Below are 22,701 nucleotides of genomic sequence, written 5' to 3'. Positions count from 1 at the left end.
GCACGACTCAGGCATTTAATACCAGGTTGTCTTCAGTAGTGGATAACCCCTTTAACTCATTTCCCCAATGTAAATTGACTAATTGCAATGATACTATAAAAAGCTGGTACAACTGCGCAAGTTTGATTTCCCTTTCAATGACATTCAAATCTAAAGATGGCTGTTTATGGTAGTCCCCTTGGAGATGAGCAAATCAATAAGGTGCAAATCAAAATCATATGTGAACATATTTTTTTTATTTACTTTCCTCAACCACCATTTTTTACATTGCAGGAGATTCCAGCAACCAGAGTAAGCTGACATGACCTTAGGTTCAGCTGGGGGAAGGGTTTCTCTATAATGCTATGTTGCCATACCATCACATGGTATAACACAGCCAATCAGGATGAACTATCATAGCCTGTATAAAAACAGAAGCAGGAAATGCAGCAACAATTTTGTGATGAATCTGGATGTGGGGAATCCTAAAATAATAATGGGGGCCTACTGTATCTGTAGGATGTTAGTATTGTGACCAGGTATTGAAAAGTATTGTTATTTCTCTGTTTTGGATGTCATTTTACTTTTCAGTTAATTGATTTTAATTTATTTGTGCTTTAGTGTAGTGGCTCACAAGGCAGTGAGAACTCTTAATGTGGGTTGCAAACTTGTGAATTTTTACCAAAATATCAAATAACATCTCATGTATTTTATGACCTTTGCAGGATGCAGTCAGATTGTGCAATGTTAATGGGGGAATTGTGTGTTTGTTCTTGAGGATGCAGTTGTATAGTACTGGTCAGCTACCTGATTTAATAATATGGGTGTATACAATAGCCTTGTAGCTGGCATGATACCATAAGCATAAGGGTGTGCCTTGGGCCCTTTACAATTCTTATCTTTTGCATTTGTAATAATAATTAACAACCCTCACTTGTGAATGATACGTGTGAGTGGTTGTGTGATACTATTTATCTCATCGTTTTATCATAAAGTCCTGCTGCATCTTGCAATACATCAGCTCTAGCTATAAGCAGAACATGCTCATTTTATTATAAAAAGCATTATACGGCCATTCTTTTGTGAATTTACGATGTGAATACAACAGTTTCTAAGTGATCTATTTAATAATGTATGAAGCTACTGGTGACCGACCAGCTTTTAATGTTGTGAACACTTTTTCCTTAAAAAAAATGATTTTTTTTCCACAATCTATGTAATGGTTATCTTGCATTAAACGGGTAGTCAAGCTAGATTTAAATTAGTAAAGTAGAAATTGATAGAACAGTTTTAGTGTGAGGTCCCATGGTCTAGTCAGCACCATGTCTGCATTGATTTCCACACAGAGCGCTTACTTTTTTCCATGTTGGTGACATGCTTGAGTTGGTTTGCTGACTAGATAATTTCAATAGCTAAGCCAGCAGGACACATAAGACATAACATTACAGACACAAGAAGGAGAAGAATTTCTTTCCAATGTCAACACCAATGCAGAAGTAAAGCTGTCTGGACCACAGGACCGGCAGGGAATTCTCAACGTTAGAGAAGGTTCCTTAGTTAAAGTTTTTCATTCACTCTTAGTTCCAGACTAAAAGTGACTTAATAAATCTGAATGAAATTGAATTATACTTGAATTTTACTAAAATCTGCATTTGCCAAAATGTGGATTTTGTTCAAGTTTTATAGATAGATTCTGATTCAGCACGGATTCAGCAAAATGATGCACACTGGTTGCCATTTTTTGAGGGCCATCAAAAGGTTAAAAAAAGAAAAAACATCCTTATACTCTTTTTTTTTTTTTTTTTCCCCCCCTGCCTCTTTATGGTCATTGTTGCAACTTCTTAACTTTTGCTGCTCATGCTGGAATCCCAGGATATTTCTCGCTGAGCTGGGATTTCTGGCTTCTGAGAGATGATGTCTTGAAGGATTTAGTGCACGCATGTCAAGTCTCATGAAGCACGTTCTGACTTTTGAGCCTCATGGAAGCCAAAAGAGTCATTTGTGCATGAGAGGCCTGTGTATTCCAGAGTGAGTAGTGAGAGATCAGAAGATGCGTTGAGGACCGGATGGGTAGTGTGAGTAACAAAAGGTCAGAGAGGTGAGGTTAGTATAAGGATTTTTTTTTATTTACATATTACATTTATTATGCTCTAATGCTTAAAATGATACCTTGATATCTTCGATCTGATGTCATATTCCAGAAAAATATGATTTTTTTTCTTAATGTCTAAAAAAGCCATTATGATCTATGGGCCAGACAGAGAACTCCCAGAGAATCTGCCTCTAGAGCTTATTTTAAATAAGAGGTACCAGTATGAGTCATGTAGATTAGGAGAGAAGACTGTCAGTCATGACAAGTGTCTCACAGTGGTAACGCCTCCTTTAATTTAAAAAAAATGTGTTAAGGCAGATTCTCACTAAAATCTACGTTCAGCCCATGGATCTTAACTGCTCATTTACATATTGAAAAAAAATCAGTATTTTGCTTGAATAACACATTGGATTATAGATAACAGAGTATGACGCTATTCAACTGTCTGTGACCTGCATGACAATAGAGACGGATTAGGAAGGTTGACCCTACTGACAGATTCACTTTAAAGAGAATTAGCTTGGTGCATTTATTTGTTTTATTGGTCATATTCTGAAAAACTTTTGGAAACGTAGCAAACTAAATATTAGGCTATGTGCCCACGGGGGAAAGTGTCCTGCGGTTATATCCGCAGGACATTCTGCAGGATCTCCCAGAAAACCGCAGCACAACTTTGGCTGTTTCAATGCTGCAGTTTATTTGCGGAATGTCCTGCGGATATGGTGCGGGCATTCTGCATTGAGGATACAGTACCATGGCTTCGGCACTGCATCCTCAATGCAGAACAAATGCTGAGTGATCGAGGCGTTCATACCTCCATCATGCAGTACTTGTCTCTGTCTTCGGTTGTGTTTACACTGTGAAGGAGAAGGTGGGCGGGCCTGAACTAGCTCCGGCTGTCACATGACCAGAGCTTGTGCAGGCCCCGCCCATCTCCTCCTTCCTGCTCCTGTACACCGAGGGAAAATGACCGGGTGTCTGCTATCAAGGCAGGTAAGCAGGGGATTTCCGCAGGAATAATTGACAAGCACTTATGTGCGGCTGCGGGATATCCGCAGTATATTCCGCAACCTCACATTCCGCGTGAAACATGAACGTGGACACAGCACTCCCCATGTCACATAGGATAACATGGGGAGTGTCTGTACATGCTGAAACCTGCGGATTTATCTGGAAAATCTAGATAAATCTGCAGGTTTTCCACTGCAAAATCCGCAGAAGCAAGCTCCCGTGGGCACAGGGCCTTAATCAAGTATTTACAGACAACAGCAGAAGATAAATACCATTGTGCTCCCATTTCATATCCATTAAACCATACTGACAGTTTCATGGCTCTCTCTAGTCTTTATTAAAGGTAACCTGAACGGTGCAATATGCACCCAGAACCACGAGTAGTTCTGGGTGCATATTAGTGATTCCTGGCTAACCGTACCTGTATATAATGGTATAATTAAACAGATCTTTAGAAAACCTTTTTCTACAGATTGTTTAGTACAATATATGCTAATGAGGCCAGCGACTAGTCACAAGGGCATTAATTCCCTTGGCTGGTCAGCCCACATAACATGTTAGCACGCCCCTGTCGGTGTACTAACATTCTAATGAATGCACAGCAACGCGCATATATCTCACTCTTGATGGCGGCCGGAGGAGGATAGATATGCATTGGGTATATTCCGGAGTCCCCTGGACTTCGGATTATGCGCACTAAACTGATTCCGGGTGTAAGCTTCCCGGCTTCACTGAGGTATAGTGTGACCAAAAGTGCTGGAGACTCCGGATCAGTGCGCAGTGCATATCCAGCCTCCTCCAGCCATCAAGAATGAGGTATGTGCATGTCGCTGCATATTCATTAGCATGTTAGTACGCCCACAGGAGAGTGCTAATATGCTATGTGGGCCGACTAGCCAAGGGAAGTAATGCCCTTGCGACTAGTTGCTGGCCTCATTAGCATATGCTACATGATCTTTAGAAATACTATTTCTAAAGATCTCCTTATTTATGCTAGTATATACAGGAATGGTTAGGTAGGAATCAGTCCAGTGTGCCACTGCTCGTGGCTCTGGGTGCATATTGCACCAGACAGGTTCCCTTTAAAACTCCTGCAATAACAAGGTTTGTCTTGTCATGTGACTGTGGCAGCCATTTATTGCCACAAACTTAAGATAAGGTTTTTTGGAATCAGAAAAGTAATAGTTTCTGTTATTATAACTTATATTGTATCATCACCTGGAACCTAAATATAAAAAATAATGTAATCATAGTTATTTATTCAAAAGTGTCAACCACACAATCTAAAAAAATCCAGTCTAAAATATGCATTAATATGCAATAAAATTTATAGCAGTAGTCAACAATGTTATGAATCAGTCTTATAAAATATGAATTCATAATTCCCCAATGTTTTTCATGGAACATCTGGCAGGTTTGGTAAAACACTGTAGACAAGCACCGCACGTGTGAGAACCAGTCCTTAATTACAAGCAGAAGTAATCTGTTATGTCTTTGTCTTTTATTTTTTTCTATCTTCGCTTTTTTACACACTGCATTTACATTTATACATTTATTGACTTGTCAGTAGAAATATTGTTTTCCCTTGGCTTTTAGGAAAGTAAGGATTTCCTCTACACATTCTCTGAAGATTTTAGAAAGCGATTTCCTGGAGTGGTTAAACCAAGATATGATTTTATGAAACACTTAAGGTGAGCAAGTATATATGACAGAACACTGCTTGTCTGAGAGGTTTAAACAGAGAAAGATTATAGTTTTTTGTGGCCCCAGCTTTTACTATTACCCAAAGACTCAGATGACTATTTTTTCACAACAATGGAATGCAAAGAAAGGCATTGTTCCCGAATCCACGGCTCAATGCAGAATACCTGTTAAATATTTATTGCTTGCTAAATAATTAAATATGAATAATGTTTATCATTTCTTTGCCATAGGGAAGGCATAGAAACGATCCTACCTGCTCAGGCTCATGAGATAGCTGAGAATCGCCTCCATGTATCAATCACAAACTCTAAACGCCTAGAAAATTGCTTGGTTTCAAGTTTTGCCTCTAGAGAAGAACTCATTAAGGTAACAACATTGTCATCATTGACTTTGCCAAATGTAAATGCAATATATTGCAGTAAACCTGATGAGCTCTATGCTTGATTTAATGGAAATCCCATTGTCCTTGATATAATCAAATATCTTGTGTTTTTATGACAAAAATTTCATCATGTGGCTGTTTATTTAGTTTCTTAAGAACTGTAATTGATTGAGGTTTTAATCAAACCTGCATAGACTGTAATTTACTGTATCACCTAATGCAAAAGTGAGCACTGCATTAGGTGATCAGCCTGTAGTGTATGACAGAAATTGAAATTATTTTTTGTACTCTCGTTTAGAGGTTAAATCTTTAAATTCATTACTAAACTTATTACTAAAATCATTAACTACTAAAACTCTTTTTAAAACTCAGAACAAAAGTTTCACATACCAGATCTACCTCATTTGTGGCACATGAATGCAACAGACGGAGTGAGGCTTGAGTTTACTGTATATTGTTCTACAGTATATGTCAACCTTATTGGCCCCAAACTTCCGGTATAAAAGAGTACATGGACAATTCATCCCTTGCTTTTCATGAGTGGGTATAAGTAGTTATGGATGTGAACATTGCTCGGCACTGCTCGTTACGCAATAGAGCATTAGTGTCCTCGGGTACTCGAAGAGCTCGGCTGAGTATTGTGAGTGCTCGAATAATTAATTTGTGAAACAACGACCATAATGCACAGGCTCGCTTCACTGTATGATGTGTGCAGGCACCCCACGAAGAGCCAGTCTTAGTCTCTGAATTGCTCTCACAGGGAATAATAGATTGTTCTTAGACATAGTGTGACCAAACTAAAAAACACGCCCTCCCTCCTCCTGGAAATGCTTTGTTTATAGCTATCTGTATGTGGGCAGAGACCCGAAAAGGCCAATGATTGACTTTACATAATGTTCGTTATTTGCGTCAAACCCATTCACTTGTCTTACCAGCTTGAATTGAGTAGCAAGCATTCAAACATTTTAGTGCTCACCCATCACTAGTTACAAGCTCCTATCATTATTAACTGCTTATGATTAGACGCGTTCCAATCATACAGTTATAATGATCACAGTTCATCTCCCTATCTCTAAACAGTAAAACCTCTTCTGTTGCTTAAATAGTTACTCTACTTCTCATTTTAAGTGGGTTGCACATGTCAGAGGCTGACATTCTTTCAGCAGTCCAGAGCCATCCTCTACTTATTTGAACAGTGCAGCAGAGTCTTTTGCTTTGAATTTTTAGGCAGTCGGACATGGTGGGCTTTATCATACATGTCTTGTCCTTCCTAAAGGTCCTGTGGAAATCTGGTTTTCTATAAGTTTGAGCTGTGTCCTCACCTTTCAGAGTATCATACTCTCCCTCATCATCTTCAGCTTCTGCTGTTATCCACTTTTATCATCACTGTTTTCCCCCTTTAAATAGGTAGAGTGATGGTGTATACATTCTCCAGACACATGATCCTATTTTAAAATTGGGCTCCTGCTATATCTTGGAGGTTTAAAATTTTAGAACATGATGTCTTCAGGAGATGGAGCTTACTGCTTTTTACAAAGTCTGAGACTTTTTAGCATCCTCTTGCATAAAAGAAGTCAACAGGTTGATAAACATTTTGTTAAATGTCCTCCAATGAAAAGTAGCTTTGAAGGTAAGCTTTTTTTTACATTTATGGTGACATGGAATCATAACATAAAACTAATAACATGTCTTGCAGTGACATAACTTGGATCTTGTAGGCCCAAGTGCAAAACCTCCAACAACATTCATTATCACAGATCTTTACTAGCAATGGTATTTTAATATGGGCAAAAAAAAACATTTGGGCCACCAGTCTCTAGAGCCTGGGTACGATTGCAACCCCTACACCTATTATAGCTATACACCTGATGATTTGTGGAAAGTAATAGAAATATATATTCTACAGAGATTTGTTACCCTGGGTTAAAGGTCCTGGGTTTTTTTTTTCCAATTGTTTTACACTTTTTGTAATTCTAGTCCAAATTCCCACCCTCCTTTTCCTACAAACAATTCAGTTTCTCTGACTGCAATATCTACTTGGGATCTCATTATATAGGAGTTTCATCATTTACAACCAGACCCTCGTCTTTATAATAGTCCAGTTGGCTGATCTATAGGTGGCCTCTATGGTATGCATGCCTTGTAGTAATTATGATAAAGCCAGTAAATACACAATGCAGAGAAAGTAGAGTACTCAACACTTCTTATAGATTCAAATAATACAAAGTTATTTTGTGTTTGCAGAAAAATGTTCACAAAAACAAAAAGCAACATCACTCTGCAAATATTATATATAAGAATTACACTTAAAATTTTAGATTCTTAAACATCAAACAAATGAAAAAATCCTGCTTCTAGATTCTATAAAAAGTGGAAAGCATGATGACCCTATAACTATTTGTTTTTAGTATAACATATTGATTATAATTTAAGGAATAAAAAAAAGCAGATTTTAGTTGTTTTTTTTTAACTATTTTATGATCAAGACATTTTTCATCTTTCTTGAATTGGCACATTTTCAGAATTATTCCTACAACTGCTTCTGATGGCTCAACAAAATATTAATGTTGAGATATTAAAAAAGGTTTTGCCTCTTTTTTTTGCAATGCTTAGGGCTTAATTTTTACTGCACTTTTGCTCCTTTTTTTAACCCTGATTAGAGATAAGTAGACGCGTAGAAGTTAGGTTCGGCAGGTGCTGCAAGACTTTTGAAAAAGTTCAGTTCGGAACCCAGACTTTACCTAAACCCCAATAGAAGTCACTAATTGAGCAGCTAGGTTCTCCACCCACATGCAGCCAGCCATAAAGAGATCACTTTCCCGGGGTGGGTGGATTTTTTTTTTTTTTTTTGGGTGCACACTGTATTTGATCATGCTGTTGTTACCTTCAGTGCGAGTCTATCAAACGCTACAAGCGGCTCACACTGGACTGAGCACTGAGCATACCCTAACACAGCAATGCTTGCGCGAGTGGTTTGCAGATGTAAAGCATCTGATCTCCGAACTCTGTTTTTTGGGGTTTTTTTTCTGTGTTCATTATGACCACCGAACATTGAATCTCAGGTTCGCTCCCCTCTAATCCTGATATCGGGGGGAAAATTTTAAAGAAAAAAAATAAATGCATGTCTATGTTTGAATTTTTTTATTTATTTATTATGACCGCAAAGGACTTTTACTAAATTTGTAGATTGTGTTCCGCTTTCTGTACAAATTGTTTTATATTGGATATTTTATTACAAAGCAGGGCTAGAAACAGCCATTCAGACTGACATTATCTTTTTATGATTTTTTTTTTTATCCTAATTTTTTTATATATTCGATCACTTAATTTGTCTACATTGGGGAATATTTCGGGGGATATTTACAGATAATAGATTTTTTTTTATTGCTGATTTCTCCTGAAGGAAGGATTGTTCTATTAGCCCCATGTCATGATGACTTTGAGATAGCTGGGAATGTCATGTGTCTTCTTTGTCATTCTTTTTTGAAAACCTGCTGCTATACATAGATTGCCTTACTCTTGTAGCCTGTTATATTGGTGAATTTCCTGATGAAGAAGAGGGGAGACAGATCGAAACGTGTAGAATAAAACCACCTTCATTTGATCTTCTTTGGATTTATGTAATATCTTTGGCAGCACTGTATTAGCTTCACGTCTCCTTTGTTCCTGATTTGCTTTGCTTTAAATCAGAGACAGTGTTTCTGTGTCTCTATTGCTCTACAAATAAAAAATAAAAAAATTGGCATAGAGTCCCCATAACATAGTACCCAGCACAGATAAAGTACATGGCTAAAGGCTGCAGCCCCCAGCGTATGCTTTTTCTTGCCTGTGTATCAAAATAAAAAGGATCATCACCCTGTGTGGATTACGTCAGACCTAGGTGATTTGAGGGTTAATACAGGTGTGAAAAAGAGTGATTTTTTTTTTTTTGTATTATATTTCAAATAACTTACTTTTTCAATGTTTGTGGTTTTTTTCTTTTTGCTTAAAGATTAGTAATGGGGGAGCCTCATAGACACCTCCCATTACTAATGTAGGGAGATTGCCACCACACCAGAACAATTGTGATGATCAGGCTAAAGTTTCAGGATTGTTGCATCTCATGGATGCAACAATCCTGGATGGATGCAATTTTTACGCTAGGGGTGCCCAATAATCATGGGCCTCCCGAGCCCTAAAAATACAGTTCACAGCTGTTGGCTTTGTGATTTAAAGGAGCAAGCAGACTAGTAGAGATTAACTCTTGCTAGCCTGCCAATGAATCAGCACACAGCAGGTTGACATCTAAAGGATACTTTACACGCTGCGATCTCACTACCGAGATCGCAAGAGATCGAACCCGCCCCCGTCGGTTGTGCGACACGGGCAAATCGCTGCCCATGCCACACAACCTCCCTTACCCCCATCACACGCACTTACCTGCCCTGCGACATTGCTCTGGCCGGCGATCCGCCTCCTTTATAAGGGGGCGGTTCGTGCAGCATCATAGCGACGTCACACGGCAGCCATCCAATAAAAGCGGAGGGGCGGAGATGAGCGGGACGTAACCTCCCGCTCACCTCCTTCTTTCCACATTGCCGGTGGAGGCAGGTAAGGAGATGTTCATCGCTCCTGCGGTGTCACACACAGCGATGTGTGGTGCCGCAGGAATGAGGAACAGCATCACTAATAAGCATTAAACGATTTTTAGTTTTAGGAAGACCTCTCTGCGGCAAACGATTTTGACCGCTTTTGCGATCGTTTAAGGTTGCTCATACTTGTCACACACTGCGATATCGGTAATGACGCCGGATGTGCGTCACAAACAACGTGACTAGAGTTGAGCGCGGTTCGCGGTTCTCCAGTTCGCGGTTCGAGTGATTTTGGGGGCTGTTCTAGATTGAACTAGAACTCGAGCTTTTTGCTAAAGCTCGATAGTTCTAGTTACGTTCGAGAACGTTTCTAGCAGCAAAAAGCCAAGCTAATTACTAGCTGGCATTCCACTGTAATAGTGTAAGTAACTCTGTGACTCACACTATTATGAAATTTCAGCGTATAGTTTGCGGGAACAGCACATTCAGATCACTGCTGCTGGGATAATGGCGATCGCCATTTTTTTTTTCTTCCTTGTCTTCCTTCCCTAAGCGCGCGCGTGTAGTGGGGCGGGCCAGCATGTCAGCCAATCCCAGATACACACACAGCTAAGTGGACTTTTAGCCAGAGAAGCAACGGCATGTGTGATAGAATATGAGAAACTTGAGTCAGTATCAATTTATACATATTTTCTTTTCTTAATTTGTTAATACATACAAAATATTTCTTGAAATTTCTTACACAAACAGTTAAAATATTGCACTAAGTAGTATAGCAATTAAATCCCAGTCAAAAAACAAGGCCGGTCCATGGGGTCCATAAATCAAGCTAATTAAGCATCAATGCGCATGGGCAAATACAGGGGAACAATTATATATATAATATGTAATAAGGAGATTCCCCTCAATATCTATTATCACAAACATAAATATTTGTATATCTAAGACTGAGAAGTTTCGCAAATCCAATAGGAGTGGAGGTACAAAAATTACCACAATAAAGTCATTAAAGTATTATTTACTATAATTTTTCAATTACTCGCATCAGCATTCAAATGTCCACAGCTACAGTGGATTTAGTAAATATAAAACAGATCCCCTAATATCCTGCTTTTACTATAATTGCGTCATGAAAGGCGACCGCCATACAACATATACTCCACCACTCTGTAGCAAATGCGGCAAGAGAATCTCAATATAACCAACGTGGCAAATACATAGTGCATGCAGTCACCCGTCAGGTCACAAATTCCCCAGGCTTTTTATAAAACCATTATAGTGCCCATATGCATATGACCCACAAATAGATGAAGTTAAATCAGTTTAATATTTACCCATTTACCCACTTCTATTATGGGTAAATATTAAACTGATTTAACTACATTGTCTGCAGTGATGCCCAGAACCTTTGTGACTCAGATTCAGGCCGTGATGAACAAGTTTCTGAGCATAATGTTAACCCTTATTCACAAACTGAAACACCTGTTGTAATAGACAATGAGGAACATACTGATGACGATGAGACGCAGATAGCAGATTGGGATGACAACTTAAATATTCGGTCAGGGCAAGAAGAGGCTCGGTCTGAGGGTGAGGGGAGTGCAAACACAACAATTGATGAGGAAGTTCTAGATCCCACCTACTGTCAACCCACAGTCAGGCACTCGAGGAGGTCAACAGAGGCGGTGGAGGAGGATGCAACTGACGACGAAGTTACCTTGCGCCTTCCTGGACAGTGTCGGAGTACTGGTAGCACGTCTACAACTGCATCCTTAGCCACCACTGTGCCTCTGAGCACTAGTCGGGGTGGATCAGCAGGTCGCATGCCCTCTAAGCCTTGCCTAGCCTGGTCCTTTTTTGACATAGCAAAAGATCGCCCAAATTATGTGATCTGTAAAATTTGTCGTGATTCTGTTAGTAGAGGCAAAACCTCAGCAGTTTGACAACTTCTTCCATGAATCGTCACATGAATAAATATCATATGTCCCAGTGGGAAGCTCACCGTGCTGCAATGCGGCCTAGCAGAGCGAACCATCCACCGCCTGACCCTTCCAGTGCATCCGCGCGCTCTTCATCCTCTAGGACTATGGGGACAGCTGTCACACCTGGTTTTCCACGCACAACTTCCACCACTGTAACCGCAACAGGCAGTTTGCTTGGTAAGTCATCAGTTGGTTTGGAAGGGGAAACAAGTGTGTGTGTACAGCTCTCTCATCGATATCGACATCGATAGCACCAACGTTGGATGAAGGCAACATCATGTCTACGCCTGCACTTTCCTCACAAACCTGCATTTTTCCAGGGACACCCTACTCAACACCGTCTACACACAGCAGCCAGATCTCTGTCCCTCAGATGTGGACAAATAAAAGGCCATTTCCTGCGACCCATGACAAAGCTAAGAGGTTGACTTTATCCCTCTGTAAGCTCTTGGCTACCGAAATGCTGCCTTTCTGCCTGGTGGACTCACAGGATTTTAGAAACCTTATGTCTATCCCTGTGCCCCAGTACCAGATGCCCAGTCGCCACTACTTCTCTAAGAAAGGTGTGCCTGCGCTACACCAGCATGTCGCACACAACATCACCGCTTCCTTGAGAAACTCTGTGTGTGAACGGGTGCATTTCACCACCGATACTTGGACCAGTAAGCATGGACAGGGACGTTACATGTCGCTGACTGGGCACTGGGTAACTATGGTGATAGATGGTGAAGGGTCTGCTGCACAAGTCTTGCCGTCCCCACGACTTGTGTGTCAATCCTCTGTCTGTCCAAGTTCCGCTACTGCTTCTGCCTCCTCCACCTTTTCTGGGTCCTCCACCTCTGCCCCAAGCCTGCCTGGTCAGGACACCAGTGTTGTAACTGCGCAGAAGGAATCACGCACCCATCATTACTATGCTGGCAGCAGAGCGCAACGGCATCAGGCGGTCTTTAGCTTGAAATGTCTTGGAAATAGGAGTCACATAGCGGCTGAGTTGTGGGCAGCTCTGGAGACTGAGTTTGGTAAATGGTTGTCCTTACTCAATCTGCAGCCTGGTAAGGTCATGTGCGACAATGCTGCAAACCTGGGTGCGGCCCTTCGCCTGGGCAAGGTGACACACGAGCCTTGTATAGCTCACGTGTTGAACCTTGTTGTCCAGCAATTTTTAACACACTATCCCGGCCTAGATGGCCGCCTGACCAGGGCACGAAAACTGTCTGCTCACTTCCGCCGTTCAACCACCGCTGCTGAGCAACTTGCATCGCTCCAGAAGTCTTTCGGCCTGCCGGTTCATCGCCTGAAATGCGATGTGCCGACACGCTGGAATTCGACTCTCCACATGTTACAGCGACTGTGGCAGCACCGTCAAGCCCTGATGCAATACGTCATGACATATAGCCTGGGCCAACGAGATGCAGAGGTGGGGAAGATCACCCTGATGGAGTGGTCTCAGATCAAGGACCTATGCACCCTTCTGCACAGTTTCGACATGGCGACGAATATGTTTAGCGATGACAATGCCATTATCAGCATGACAATTCCAGTCATTTACATGCTGGAGCACACGCTAAACACTATTCGGAGTCAGGGGGTGGGACAACAGGAAGGGGAGGAACTACAGGAGGATTCATATGCGCAAGACACAACAACATCACCAAGGTCCAGACGTTCATCATCACCAACGCGGCAGGCATGGGGCCATGGGGGACAGGGATTAACAAGGGGGCATAGTAGCAGGCGAAATGTTGAGGAAGGTGCAGGAGAACATGAAGAAATGGAGGACAAACTGTCCCCGGGTGAGGGAGACCTTAGTCAAATTTCAGTTGAAAGAGGTTGGGGGGAGATGTCAGAGGAAGAAACAACGGTTAGCACCTCTATGCCACAAACACAGCATGGACTTGGTCCGCATGGCTGCGCAAGACACATGAGCGCCTTCTTGCTGCACTACCTCCAACATGACCCTCGTATTGTCAAAATTAGAAGTGATGATGACTACTGGCTGGCCACACTATTAGATCCCTGGTACAAGTCCAAATTTTGTGACATAATTCCAGCCATAGAAAGGGACGCACGTATGCAGGAGTATCAGCAAAAGCTGTTACTCGATCTTAGCTCGGCTTTTCCACCAAACAACCGTGGTGCAGGGAGTGAATCTCCCAGTTGTGACTTGACAAACATGGGACGGTCTCGTCATCTTCAACAGTCTACCCGTACCAGTAGCACCGTATCTGGTGCTGGTTACAGCAATTTTATTGAATCTTTTCATAATTTTTTTTAGACCATCCTTTGCAAGGCCACCTGAGACGACAAGTCTGACACATAGTCAACGGCTAGAGAGGATGATACAGGAGTATCTCCAAATGAACATCGATGCCATGACTTTGCAAATGGAGCCTTGCTCAGTTTGAGCTTCAAATCTTGAAAAATGGCCAGAGCTCTCCACTTACGCCTTGGAGATTTTGTCATGTCCAGCTGCCAGCATTGTCTCTGAACGTGTCTTCAGTGCTGCTGGGGGTGTTCTGACAGATAAGCGCACTCGTCTGTCTAGTGACAATGTGGACAGACTAACGTTCTTCAAAATGAACAAGTCATGGATCCACAAGGAATTTACTACCCCTGTGTCATCCTGGGGAGAGTAAATGCTTGTGGATTTTGAATGTGCTTGATGCAATTCTCCCTGTGAAGTGTACAACTGGGGCACAAGTGCTGCCACTGAAGGGTTGTGTGCGTGTGTGTGTGCGTGTGTGTGTGTGTGTGTGTGGCCCAATTTTTGGAAAAAAGGGAGACTCCGCTTGGAGTAACTCTTGCTTGCTGTGTTTTTTAAAAGGAGCCAAGATGAACAAGTCATGATTCAGCAAAGACTTTTCTACCTACCCCGGGGTCATCCTGGGGACGGTTAAGGATGGCGTATTTTTGAATGTGCTTGATGCAAATCTAGCTGTGAAGTGTACAACTGGGGCACAAGTGCTGCCACTGAAGGTGTGGGTGTGTGTGTGTGGCCCAATTTCTGGAAAAAAGGGAGACTCCGCTTGGAGTAACCCTTGCTTAAATTGTTTTTAAAAATGATCCAAGATGCACAGAGCTTGCGGCGTTTTACATGATTTTAGAAGGGCATGCTATGCCTATATCTGTGTCTCATCCTCTTTTCCTTGTAACGCTGTTTTGTTTTCGCATGAGAATTTGTTCTTGTCACTTTCCCATGTGTTTGTATTGCTTGTGAGTTGTTTATCACCTTTTGGACACCTTTTGAGGGTGTTTTTATGTGTTTGTGATTGCCTCTCATTGTTTTCTATGCGGTTCAAGTGGTTCGCCGAACCGAACTCGAACGAGACCTCCGTTCGGCGAACCGAACTCAAGCCGAACCGCGACTGGTTCGCTCATCTCTAACCGTGACCCCGACGATAATTCATTAAAGATATTTTGCAGCATGTAAAGCCCCCTTAAGTGTCCCTGTTTTGATCCCAGACACCACAGAAACCCTCGAGCCGAGCATCAGAGTCTGCAATCTGAACAAAATCCAATGCCGCCATGACAGTTTGTGAAGTTTGTGTAAAACTCCTTGTAACACTTCAGTTACAGGGGAAAAAAAGATTCTGTTTTCTGGGTAGTGGTGAGTAGGCTTTCAAGCAACCAACTGTTTCTGCTCTAACCATATACCCAGATATTACATGATATCTTTTTTTCAGAAGAAAAGTATGGTCAGTGCTTCCTAATCTCTTTACTTAGCTCTTTTTCCACGCTGTGTATACAGTAATCGAAAGGATATAAATGATAATAAATCATATCATCCTTTTCTGCAGGGAGTCTAGCTGTGTTTGACAGCTACCTCCACCATTGTGCTCTTTTATGAAATTATATTTTAGTACATCACTGTGGAATAAAATGAACTTTTATAGTCTATGGAAGGTCAGGATGTGGGTAAATAGTATTTTCGATCTTCTAGCCTGAACTCATTTTATATTGATATTGCTGAATGTAGTTTATTCTGCCATGGAAATGCAGCTTTCATAAAGGAGAAGATCATAAGCATACTTGCTGTCCATGTCAGCCAATGTGAGATATATACTAATATATATTGAGAATATTCTATAGATTAGATGCCTATATAGCCACAAAGTGATTATTCTACAGTATATGTATTTTACTCCCCTTTTAAGCTTTTAGTAACACACAATGCATTAATTTTGTCATCTTGATATTACGGAAATAATAATTTCTTACCTATTATTGTGTCAATGCAGCCAATAGGAAGTTGTGGTTCATAGAGTGTGTATTATTTTAACCCCTTCACCCCTGGACGATTTTCTGTTTATAATTTTTTTCCTCCCCTTTTTCCACAAGCCATAACTTTTTCTTTTTTTACCTTTCTATCAATATAGCCATATGAGGGCTTGTTTTTTGCCGGACTAGTTGTACTTCTGATGACACTGTTCATTTTTCCCCATTTTGTACTGGAAAACAGGAAAAAAAAATTCTAAGTGAGGTGAAATTGCAAAAAAAAAGTGCAATTGCCAGAATGTTTTTTTTTTTTTTTTTTTTTTTTTAAATTTACCATGCTCACTATATGGTAACCTGGAAATATGATTCCTCAGGTCAGTACAAGTTCATAGATACCAAACATGTATAGTTTTACTTTAGTGGCAAAAAAAAAATCAGGAGTTTGGTTAAAAAAAAGAATTGTGCTTTTGTCACCATATTCCAAGACCCAAAGCATTTTTGTTTTTTGAGATCTTGCACTTTTGTGAGGGCTTATTTTTTCCATCTAGAGCTGACATTTTTCATTATACCATTTTCAGGTAAATGTGATGTTTTAATAAACTGTTATTGCATTTTAATTCAACGAAAAAACTTAATTCTGGCTATTTGATTTTTTTCTTACTACGCTTCATTTTATATTTTAAGAGATCGGGCATTTCTGAGCATGGCAATACCAAATACGTGTATTTTGGGGGGTTGTTTTATTTTCAATGAGCAAAATTGGAGTGATTTCAACATAGAACTTTTTTTACTTTTTGATACTTTTTAGAACGTTTTTACTTTTTTTATTAATTTTAGGGGATGTTATGCTTGCACTATCCAATCGCTTCTGTTGTTCAGAGAGATGCTTCATCACCGCTCTGAAAAGCAGAAATGCTGTTCTCCTGTGAATGCTGGTGCTCTGCCGTCATTCATAAGAAGTGAGTCATGAAAGCAACAGGGGTCATCAGCAGACTCCACGCTGTCCTGACAACCTATTGGTGCCCCGTAATGGCGTCACCGAGCCACCAATGGTAGTGGGATACAGCACAATCCCCGCCGGTTTGACAATGGGTCTAACAAGTAAACATGCTACACATGTCTGTGAATAGCCTTCATTAAAGGGGGATGGCAACCTACAATGTATGCATGTGTCCTAAAGGGGGTTAACATCTAGTTTAATTAATTTTTTTTAATCAAAGAGGAGTTAAATACTATAAACATATTTCATTTCTATTGTTTTCATCCTCTTAATCCCGTAAAGGCATAGTACTTACTGTATACCAAAATGTTGTGCTACGGTTGTGTTGGGAACGCTACTATTTATTACAACTCTTACTGATGAGGATTGTGGCCACATGGCATTGCTTGACCTTAGGATAATATATACTATACCTATATTACAAGAGGCCTTTGATAAACAGTGAACAGGAATGTTTTGGTTCTGAAGGAGGGTCTTAAGTTTGTGACCCCCTCCCTATTATATCCATATGGTTCAATAAGTGAAATGGAAGTTTAACTTCATGACACAACCCTATAAAAAAAATCAAGTATCCGTATAAAGTTGTACAAAATAGGTGACTTTGTAAAAACTACTACAAGGCTTATGTAATTCTTAAAGAATTCCTTTGCCAATTGTCTTTTAGAATGGTTATTATATAACCCGCAAACGATCATTTCTACAGTAGACTGAGTTTTTGTAATTTTCATTGCAATGTTAATAAGAAGTAGGTAGTAGGGTTCAGCAGCTGCAGACATAAAAGAAGCACAGTTGTGCTCTTAAGTGTGTGGATATGTACAGTGCGCACCAAGTAATTTATTCTCACTTGGACTTTTTAATGCCTCCCTAATTGGATATCTTGGAAAGGACACTCCTTCTGCTTTTACATTGACCTTAACATTTTAATTGTTTAAAACCTTAACTTTCTTTACTTGAAATCATATTTCAGTTTTCCCAAACCCCTAGTTCAGTTTTCATTTTATTCGTGACACAAATTTATAAATATCAAAGATTATTCAGTACGTAAGTCATTTCTCTTTTTTAGGGTCAATAAAATAATTTGAGGACACATGAAATCATACCTAAGAATGCAAGAAGTGAATATAATTGAGAGTTTAGAAGTTGATTTTTTATTTTTTAATACAGATATAAAGCCCAACATAGAATGGAAATACTACTACTAATAATAAAATTAACTCTTTAAATTTTTACCTTTTAAAGTGAGTATCAGAAAATGACCTATTGTTTAAATAATGCATATTTTAAGTGTTTTTTTTTTATTTAATGTTTTCATTTTTAATTTTTTTTTAGTTTTCTTCCAATAATCTGTAATAAAAAAAAACTTGCCATTTTTACACTGGGAGAGGACCCAATGAAAATTAGAACTTACATATTACAGAAGAGAGAGAAGACCCTCATGGCCACAAAAGCTTATACTTTACATGCGACAGGGAGAAAGAAACTTACTGATGAAAAGAGCTTAGAGTCTACAGGAGAGAGTAAAAGGACTATTCTGACCATAAGAGTTTACTCTACAAAAAGTGACAGGTCCCTGTTGATCATAACAGCCTACCCTTTACAGAATATAGAGTAAAAGGATGCTCCAGAGACTTGGGTCTCATCTGCACACTGTATCTTTTACTGCATTTTTAGTGCGCTTTTTGCGACGTTTGTGCTCTTAAGAGATGCACCTTAATGCATACATTACCTTCTCCCCAGCAAAGTCTATGAGATTTCTATTTTGCTGTCCGTACAGTGCATCTTTTTTTGGCTGAGTTTTTGAAGATGTAGCCAAGATGCAGCATGTCAATTCTTTTTGAGATTTGTACCTGCAGATTGCTCCACCACTGACTCGTGGTCGGCAGGATAGTGATCCCTGGTATCTGGCCAGATGCCAGTCCCTATATAAAGTATATGGGGACCAGAATACAGCACAAAGTAGAAGTGTAGGAGCAAGCGCTCCATACTTACCAATTCACCAGGGCAGCTGTCACAGAGCTCCAGCGGCCTCCCATTCGCTTCCCAGTCTGCTCATTACTTCCCTGAAATGCACTGCTTCCCACACCCACCAGCATCTGTGATTTGTTGCAGTCAGACAAGCCACCACACTGAGTGACAGCGTGTCTGAGGCTTCCAATCACAGACACCAGTGGGCAGGTCTATATCATACAGTAAAATAAATAAATAAAATTAGCATAGGATCCTCCCATATTATGATACCCAGCAAAGATAAAGCCCAACAGCTGGGGGAAGGTATTCTCAGGCTGGAGAGACCCATGCTTATTGGGCCAACCCCAGCCCAACAATATCAGCCTGCAGCCACCCAGGTTTGCTACATCCATTACATGCAACAGTCCGGCACTTTTCCCAGCTTTTCCCAATTGCCTTGGTGCAGTGGCAATCGGGGTAAGAAAGGGTTAATGCCAGCCCACAGCTGCCGCTAAGTTCTAGATAGTAATGAGAGGCGTCTGAGACCCCCCATCACTAATCTGTAAGTGAAAGTAAATAAATACAAACACCCAAAAAATCCTTTATTTGAAATAAAAGACAAAAAGGCACCCTTTTTCACCACTTTATTGACCTCAAAAACACCCCTGCAGGTCTAACATAATCCACACGAGCATAAAGAAACAAAAAGAAAAAGTAACAGATGGAATTCTAGTAATATGTAAATGGCCACTCAATATAATGGTGCATAAAAAGAAGAAACTGAGTTTGATAAGGCCATACATGGTAAGAAAAACATGAAAAGCGCACCCATATAGTATATATAAATTTTTTTATTTTTATTGCAAAATTGCAAATAGAGGCACTGTCATAAGAGGTGAATAGATAAAATACAATAGTGGCTTTAAAATACAGAAAAGTCAGAGGTATCCCTTACTAGGACCTCAACAGCATATAATATGTATAGGGCAGTCCCAAGGTTACATAGGTGATAAATAACAAGGCAGATCAATTATAAGAAAAGCCCTTAAAAGCATGTGATAGAAAGGAATTCCATGCTTTGTGACATAAAGCGGGACAACGCTTACCCGTAATAAAGTGCCAGTGCAGATGCTGTATCAAGGGTCCTGTAGAGAGAGGGAAGCCCCGACGCGTTTCGCAAGAGTGCTTCCTTGGGGAGCAGTGTGGGTAAGCGTTGGTCCCGCTTTATGTCACAAAGTATGGAATTCCTTTCTATCCCATGCTTTTTAGGTTTTTAGGGCTTTTCTTATAATTGATCTGCCTTGTTATTTATCACCTATGTAACCTTGGGACTGCCCTATACATATTATATGCTGTTGAGGTCCTAGTAAGGGATACCTCTGACTCTTCTGTATTTCCAAGCCACTATTGTATTTTATCTATTCACCTCATATGACAGTGCCTCTATTTGTAGTTTTGCAATAAAAATAAAAAAATTATATATACTATATGGGTGCACTTTTCATGTTTTTCTTACCATGTATGGCCTTATCAAACTCTGTTTCTTATTGTTATAATCCACACGAGGTCCCACAATGCTCCCAGCACTAGTACATCTAAAGCTCACAGCGAGCGCCATAAAATATAACTGCCTGCTGTGAGGTTAAGGCAGAGACTGAGCTGCTAACAGCGGTGATGTCACTCAGGTTAACCATGGCCACAGCTGGAGTTCTCAACTTGTGACCACAAATCACCTGAGTAATGTCATCACTGATCCTGTGGCTCACTTTTGTTGTTGCCTGAAGCTCACAGTGTCCAGTCATGTTCTATGGCACTTGCTGTGAGCTTCAGATGTAGCACTGCTGTAAGTGTCATGGGACCTTGTGTGGATTACGTCGGACCTTATGAATTTATGCAGAGACAGTAGAATATTTTTTTTTTTATTTCCTTGGACTACCTCCTTAAGTTTGTGAGAGTAACATGAAAAGAATATATTTCAGTATGGTGATTGATCCTGAAGAAGGAGTTTATCTCTAAAACGCAAAAAATAAAATCACTATCCAGGATCCTATCTGAAATTTTCTTTAACTAGCAGCGTGGTATTAAGCCTTCTTTCTCCACTGAAGCATCCTTTATATCTCTGGGGCTGCTACCACCATTTCATGTTATAAACAAGTAGTTATGTCGGATGCAACCCTTCCAGGTGAGCAGTCTTCTCTCATTACCATTAATTTATCCCTCAGATATAGCCCTATTGCGCTTTTGTGTCTCCCATATAACTAGTAAAATAAAAAGGAGAAAAGTTTAAGGGGTATGAATACTTTTTCAACGTACTGTAAAGGAATTAAAAGTGTAATCCTCTGGCCAGTCTTAAAATTATTTAATAAGAATACTAAATAGAACATAAAAATACTCCATAGTTTATTTTTTTTTTTTAAATAAAATAAATTTAATGTCTTTTTTTCAGATTACTATATTTTTCCTTTTTATAAGACACACAAGATTATAAGACACACCTCAAATTTAGAGATTAAAAAAAGGTTAAAAAAAATTCGAGTCAGTCTTATACTACTATGGTGTCTTATCGAGAGCGGGCGGCAGTGGTGGTGGAGTGAGGTCACAGGAGCCAGGGATGGCACTGGAGATGGGCAATGCTGCAGGCGATGTGATGGGGGCTGTGCTGGCTGCAGTGGAGGCTGTGCTGGCTGCGTAAGGCAGAGCGGTGCGGCAGGTGGCACAAGGCTGTACTGGCTGTGGTGGAGGCTGTGCTGGCTGCAGGCACCATGGCGGCTGTGTCACAGATGCTCTGTTCGCAGTGCGGGCTTCCAAGAAATGGCAACCAGAGCCGGCATGTGCACAGATTGAGCTATAGGCTCAATGATTAGCTGAGATCTCATCTGCGCATGCACCACATCATACAATTTTTCTTAAATTCACTGCTATTAGATCAATTGGCCGAAGGCAGTGCATGTGCAGATGAGATATTGAGCTGAAAGCTCCATCTGCACATGCGCTGACTCTGGGCGCATTATTTGTAGCCCGCACTGCCAACAGAGCATCTCACCTTTCACACCTCCCTACTCCACACCACCCCACACCGCCGACAGAGCATCTCACCTACTACACCTCACTGTTCCACAGAGCACCCACTACAGCCAGCACAGCCTCGCACCGCCGACAGAGCATCTCACCCACCGCACTGCCTTGCTCCACACAACCTTCATCACAGCCAGCAAAACCCCGCACCACTGACAGACCATCTCACCTATCACAATGTCCTGCCTCACGCAGCCAGCACAGACTTCACTGTAGCCAGTACAGCACCCATTCTCCACCTCCTGTTAAGCTACATTCCCATTATAAGATGCACTCCTCATTTTCTTCCTAAATTTTTTGGAGGAAAAGTGCATCTTATAATTCCAAAAAATACGGTATTTATTTTCAATAATTGCACTCCAAAACTTTTTTTGTGTATTTGATTAATAAAACGAGACATATTTAGCAAATATTTTCTTGTGACACCATAAACTCTTGCTGCAGTAAATTATTTTCACTGAATTCCCTCCAATTTAACATTTGCAAAGAGAAAAATATTGATGTGCTGCTGCTATTTTAGATACTAGAAAACGCCAATATAGGTAGTGCTGGTATACTGGATGCTGTTATCTGTTATGATTTTATTATTGTCAAACATGCAAGGGCTTTGGGATGCTGAGGGTATTGTGATTTTCTATGAGCAAAATCCATTTGTAAAAAGGACCCTTATCGCTGTCCTTGACATTCTCATCTCATAAATTTGTTTAGCTCGTAAACGGCATAGGAAAACTGCTGGATGATAA

The 22,701-nt window shown here is 40.5% G+C and overlaps 1 protein-coding gene across 2 annotated transcripts in view; it reads left to right on the top strand.

The window, feature by feature from the left end:
- Positions 1-22,701, top strand: part of PNPLA4 (patatin like domain 4, phospholipase and triacylglycerol lipase) — a 93,149-nt gene that overhangs the window by 4,633 nt on the left and 65,815 nt on the right. For both annotated transcript variants that reach the window (XM_075333484.1, XM_075333483.1), the window contains exons 2-3: positions 4,679-4,773; positions 5,017-5,152. In XM_075333484.1, coding sequence (XP_075189599.1) covers positions 4,760-4,773; positions 5,017-5,152 — 150 coding nt within the window. In that variant the 5' untranslated portion in view covers positions 4,679-4,759. The remainder of the gene's footprint in view (positions 1-4,678; positions 4,774-5,016; positions 5,153-22,701) is intronic.

The sequence above is a fragment of the Anomaloglossus baeobatrachus genome, chromosome 2 (assembly GCF_048569485.1).
Source record: "Anomaloglossus baeobatrachus isolate aAnoBae1 chromosome 2, aAnoBae1.hap1, whole genome shotgun sequence".
NCBI lineage: Eukaryota > Metazoa > Chordata > Amphibia > Anura > Aromobatidae > Anomaloglossus > Anomaloglossus baeobatrachus.
This window is presented reverse-complemented; position numbering and strand designations above follow the sequence as displayed.